The 6,395-nt window shown below is 35.1% G+C and overlaps 1 protein-coding gene across 1 annotated transcript; it reads right to left on the bottom strand.

Annotated features, from left to right (window-relative positions):
- Positions 1-4,038: 4,038 nt before the first annotated feature.
- HELRODRAFT_164597 (hypothetical protein) lies at positions 4,039-6,069 on the bottom strand (the record flags this gene model as incomplete). Its single annotated transcript, XM_009029495.1, has 2 exons — positions 4,039-4,056; positions 4,531-6,069. 2 exons carry the CDS (start codon positions 6,067-6,069, stop codon positions 4,039-4,041), a joined length of 1,557 nt encoding a protein of 518 aa, XP_009027743.1.
- Between the last annotated feature and the right edge of the window lie 326 nt (positions 6,070-6,395).

The following is a 6,395-nucleotide window of genomic DNA, read 5'->3' as shown; positions in this document are numbered from 1 at the left end:
AATACCACTACTCTGATTTATTAAAAAAATACCTTTTTCTTTCTCTTTCTCTCTATCTCTCTCTACATATTTCTCTCTCTCTCTTTCTCTCTCTCTCTCTCCATATTTCTCTCTCTCTTTTTTTCTTTTTTCTCTCTCTCTCTCTCTCTAACTCTAACTCTTTCTGTGTACGTGTGTGCGAACGCAAGTTATTAGTATGTACGTGTCCAAGCGTTATAAATATGCTCACCAATTTGGTTAGTTGCACTTTACTGTTGAATTAATTGCTTTTAATTTATGTACATGTGAATCGATGAATGAATGAATGCTTCTAGAAACAGGACAAATGAGTATAAGCATTTATAAGCAAATGTTCACTCTATTAATTTACATATATTTGTGTGTGGTATGTGTGTGTGTGAGTGTGTGAGTGTGGTGTGTGTGTGTGTGTGTGTGTGTGTGTGTGTGTGTGTGTGTAAATACAGAAAGACGTTGAAATATTTGGAGTGCTATTTTAATAACTAAAGTAGAGACCGTAACGAAAGTCAATCCTGACAGGGCTCACCTGATTGCATTTACTTGAGATGAACGAGGCGTTGGTTGGTTTGATGGAATGTTCCTAGTAAAGATACTAGATGACCAAAATTATCAAATTAGTGTCTGTCTTACTGTCTGTCTGTCTGTCTGTTTGTCTGTCTGATTGTCTTTCTGTCTGTCTCTTCGTATGTCTGTCTTTATTCGTAGCGGTTTGACTGCTTTTACGTATGCCAGATTTTCAAATATTGACTTGATGTTTTAATGACATATGGTAATTTTGTTTTTACCTTGCATGTTCGATTTTCTAATAATTCTCATAGATAGAAACAAATTTGTAAAGGTACATCATATTTATTCACAAAGGGCAGTTTAAGATTGACTTGTACTTTGCGTTAAAGGTGCTTGGAAAAAAATTTGTCAGGAATATTTTGAAAATCTCACAAAATTGACACCAGCAACTGATTTTAAGAACCATTCTAGTTAAATTTCAGAGAACTTAAATTTAAACTTCGTACCTCCTATATATCTAATCTATATATCTATATATATATCCAGTATTTGAACGTATTTGAATTTATCCGATACCAATCACTGGCAAAAAACATCCGTATTTCGGCAAACCACTGCAACTGTGCGTTCCCAAGTCAATCGTAATTTTTAATTTAAATGTTATTTTGTATTGTTGACTAACTAATGAAATTTTATATTCATTACCCCCCAATACTTTTTTCATATTACTACTAAGCCAATTTTTTAATAATCGCTTTGAAATTTTTGGTAACCTCTTTCTCTAGCCATTAAAAGAGATACATATCACAAACAAATATATTTAAACATATAAGTACACCCACAAACAAAGGCATAAACACACACACCACACACTGACTTACATATCAAAGGACTGACATGGAACAAATCAGGAAATGAAAAGTGTCTTTCTCCTCCCATAGCAACAATTAAACATGCTCTCTCAATGGATCCTTGTATATTTGCCATGAATTTTTTACTCACTCATTCATTTACTCATTAGTTCTTTCATTCTTTTATTCATACACTCATTCATTCTTTTTCATCTAGTTTTTTTCCTTCATTCATCTTCAGACATTGGATTTTGCTGTTTCAATGGAAAGATTAATGAAGCGAATGAATGAACAAACAAGATTGAATGAAAGGTCAGGTAAATAAATAAACCGACAAAACGAACATAAAAAAGCGATTTAATACAATTAAGTAAAGTAAACATACAAAAAGTAAAGACAAATAGACAAATAGACAGACAGACAAACTAACAAACAAACAGACAGACAAACAAATTTACACAGCAGTAGACAAAAATCAGAGAGCATATTTAAGAGTTAATTTTAAATTAAGTCGCCGAAATTTGCAGACGAGTTTCTTCTGTACTGGAAACTAATTGATTTCAATCCCTTTAATAATTAAAATGTAGCTTTTAGGTTAGATTACTAAAGAAACTGCAAAAAAACAAGAAATGTAAAAATACATGTGCACTCACATACACGCACACAATCTCATCCACATTAACACACATACACTGATTAACGCATACATTAAAAACGACAAAATTCACGCAAATGTATTGTTTTGTTGTGTACATAATCTTTGTTAAATGTGTGTGCGTGTGTGGTGTGTGTGTGTGTGTGCGTGTGTGGTGTGTGTGTGGTGCGTGTGTGTTTGTGTGCGTGTGTGTGTGTGTGTCTTATACATCGTAAAGAAAATTTCACGATGACTGTCCATCCATCAAACTATATATTTATTCTTGTCAATTTCGACATCGCAACCATAGGACATGACGACATTTTGTAAAAGTTCGTTCATTCAGAGCAGTCAGTCAGTCAGTCAGTCAGTCAGTCAGTCAGTCAGTCAGTCAGTCAGTCAGTCAGTCAGTCAGTCAGTCAGTCAGTCAGTCAGTCAGTCAGTCAGTCAGTCAGTCAGTCAGTCAGTCAGTCAGTCAGTCAGTCAGTCAGTCAGTCAGTCAGTCAGTCAGTCAGTCAGTCAGTCAGTCAGTCAGTCAGTCAGTCAGTCAGTCAGTCAGTCAGTCAGTCAGTCAGTCAGTCAGTCAGTCAGTCAGTCAGTCAGTCAGTCAGTCAGTCAGTCAGTCAGTCAGTCAGTCAGTCAGTCAGTCAGTCAGTCAGTCAGTCAGTCAGTCAGTCAGTCAGTCAGTCAGTCAGTCAGTCAGTCAGTCAGTCAGTCAGTCAGTCAGTCAGTCAGTCAGTCAGTCAGTCAGTCAGTCAGCCAGCCAGTTAGTTTTGTTAGTTAGTCAGTTAGTGCATGACAAACCAGAGAATTAAGTAACAATAGGCAACTAACGCATTACAAACAGGCAACAATTATAATTATATATTAAATTCCTATGACTCAAATGTTAATTTTATTATAATTAGCGCTGTTTGATTATACATAAAAGATTATATTATTTATAACAGGCGATACGTAACAATTCTTGTTTAATTTAAGCAACATGGGTCAAATAAATTCGTAAATAAATTCGCTCCAAAAAAGCAAATTAAGTCGATCGGACAGTTGAGTGCACACCAAAATGAGCAATAAACAAAACAAACGGGCAAAGATTTCTAACCAATGTTTGTTGCTTAATTGCATGTGCAACCGCAACTGATGTTGAAAATTTATGTGTCATTCATCCATCCTAATATTTCTTTCTTTCTCTCTCTCTATTTCTTTCTCTCTCTCTCTCTCTCTCTCTATCTCTCTTTCTCTCTTTCTCTCTCTCTACATCACCGTCAACTATCCAATCAGCGTGAGTTCTCCAAGCAAACCTGTCTAAAAGTTCTTTGCACTACAGGTAAGTGACCGATCATGAAAGTTAAAATAAATTTAAACGCATACGTACAAACCTACCATACATACAAAAATACACATACATACGGACACACATACTTACAAACACACACAGACATACATGCATGCCTACACACATACAAACACACACACACACATACATACATTCATATATAAAAAACACATAAATAACCAAAATTGGTGCATCAATCAAACACATTCACCAATTCATCCCGTCTCCCCTTATTTGTAATCTTTGGGCTAACGTGCAGAATATCATTCAGTGTGATTGCCAACTTTGTTTACTTATTTGCGTGTTTGTTTGTATGTTTTGTTTGTTTTGTTTGTATATATGATTATTTGTATGTTTGTATACAGAGAACAGAGGTTATTTTTGATTTTTTAACGTTTGTTTGTTTGTTTTTTGTTTGCGAATTTGTGTGTTATGTCTAGTTTGTTTGTATGTTTATTTGCATATTTGTATATAAAAAACAGAGAATATTTTAAACTTTACTATGTGTGTATGTGTATGTGTAGTGTGTACGTGTCAGTTCTGCTCTGCGTGTGTTTGAAGAGTCTGCGTACATTAATTACGCTATTTAACAAATGTATATGTATTTGGTTATATGCAAAAAATACACATGAGTGTGTCCGTTGTATAAATAGCATATTATGTGTTCCATGTTTCAATGTGAATATGAAGCATTAAACTTTTGAATACACCTTGATTATTGTATGTGTGTATGTGTTTGTGTCTGTTCGTATGCATGCGTTTACGTGTGTGTTCACGTGTGTGTGTGTTCACGTGTGTGTGCGTGCGTGTGTGTGTGTGTATGTATGTGTGTGTGTATATTTGTTCTGTTAATTAATAAATTGCTCTTTTCAGTTTTTATCCATCATAAATTCATCTATTTGTTTGTATGACATGTATTCCCTGGCTACCATACTCTACTATTTACTCTTGTACTCCCCCACAACTGATGGATTAAGGGATAGATAAATGACCGTCACCATCGTCATTATCATCACCATCGTTATAAACATTATCATCATCATCATCCTTATCATTATCATCGTAGACGTCATCTTCACAGTCATCATCATCATCATCATTATCATCATCATCATCGTCGTCGTCGTCATCATTATCAACTTTATCTTCGTCATGATCATCATCATCATTATCACGTGACTTACTTTAGTGTCATCCCAGAATAACTTGATCAGGTGACCTTTGAGAATGTCAAGGTCATCGTTGATGTGGGTCAAGGCCATGTTAACAGATGGCAGTATGCCGGCCGCACTAATTGTTGGCGGAGTGTTGGTTATTGGCAGTAATCCTGCAATGTATATGAAGCTGTTGTTGTTGTTGTTGTTTGTTTTGTTGTTGCTCGTTTTGCTGTTGCTGGTTCCTTTGCTATATGCCTTGTGGTTGTTGGTATTGCTGTTTTTCAAAGTTTTGATTTTTGTTATTTTTTTGTCGTTATTGTTGTTGTCGTTGTTTTTGGCGTCATAATAATAATCATAGTAGTCTGTATTATTTGTTTTGTTGTTGTTGTTGTTGTTGTTTTTAATGGCAGCCTGCTTGTTAGAAACCCTGTTGTTGTTGTTGCTAATTTTATTGTCGTTGTATTTTTTATTAAAGTTACTACTTTTGTTTATATTGTTTTTGTTGTTGTTGATGACGATTTTGTTGTTTATTTTATTTGTTTTTCGGTGATATTGATTATTATCATCTACATCAACATAAGAATTTTTGTCTTTGGCACCCTCTACAACGTCATCACCATCATCATCATCGTCTTCATCATCGTCTTCATCATCGTCTTCATCATCGTCATCGTCGTCATAACCGCTATTTACGTCATCATCGTCGTCATCATAGCTAGCTTTGTTTACATTTCCATCGCTTATTTTGTTTATATCATCTACGTCATCATCACTATCTTTATTTACATCATCATCATCATCATCGCCATCATCATCGTTTCCGGTTGTGACGTCATCACCGGTGTCAACGTAGGTATCGTAATAATCGTATTGTCGGTTAACTAATTGATCAGCATCCGGTTTTACCGAGTCGTTGAGAGGTATGCTATTATTGTTGTTGTTGCTTCGAATGTTGCGTTTTTTGTTGTTGCTGTTGTTGTTTATGTTGTTGATGACGTCATTGCTGTATTTCTTGATGCCACTTACGATGACCATCGTGTCATTGTCATTGTATTTGTTGTAATTAATGTTACAGGGGTTGTTTGGAGTATCGTTGTCGACGCAAAATTTGCCGTTGTTGTTGTTGCTTCTGCTGCTGCTGCTTTTGTGAGTGGTGGTGGTGTAGTTGTTGTAATTGTTGCTGTTGTAAGAGTTATTGTTGTCGATGTAACTGTTGTTGTTGTTGTTGTTGTTGTTGTTGTTGTTGTTGTTATGAAGATAATTGATGTTGTATCCGATATTTTTGTTGCTGATTTTGTGCGAATTGTTGTCGAAGTTGTAGATTTTGTCAGTTGTACGGTAGACATTGTTGTCGATAGTTTTGTTTGTCTGGGAGCTTTGTTGAATTCCATTGCAGCCTTTGTTCGTGCATGTGTTGCTGTTGTTGATGTTGTTGTTGATGTTGTGAATGTCGTTGATGCTGTGGTTGACTTGTTTATTGTTGTAAATGTTGTTGTCGAGGATTTTGTTGCTGTTGTGGTTGTTGTTGGTGTTTTTGCTGTTGTTTTTGTTGTTGCTGCTGTTCATGTTGTTGTTGATGTTGATAATGTTATTATTATTGTTGTTGTTTTTGTTGTTGATTTTGTTGTTGTTGTTGCTAATGTTATTATTATTGTTGTTGATGTTGCTAATGTTATTATTGTTGTCGTTGATTTTGTTGTTGCTGTTGTTTTTGTTTTTGTTGATTTTGTGGTTGTTGTTGATTTTGTTGTTGATGTTGTTTTTATGAAGATTATCCATTAGGTCATTGTTGCTTTTATTTGCCTCATTTGCGCTCTCTCGCTTAGAATGCTTGTTGTGATGATGACGATCTTTTTGATGATGATGATAATGATGATGAGGGCGCTTATAAT

Source organism: Helobdella robusta (genome assembly GCF_000326865.2).
Source record: "Helobdella robusta unplaced genomic scaffold HELROscaffold_6, whole genome shotgun sequence".
Lineage (NCBI taxonomy): Eukaryota > Metazoa > Annelida > Clitellata > Rhynchobdellida > Glossiphoniidae > Helobdella > Helobdella robusta.
The sequence above is the reverse complement of the archived record's forward strand: the minus strand, read 5'-3'. Positions and strand labels throughout refer to the sequence as shown.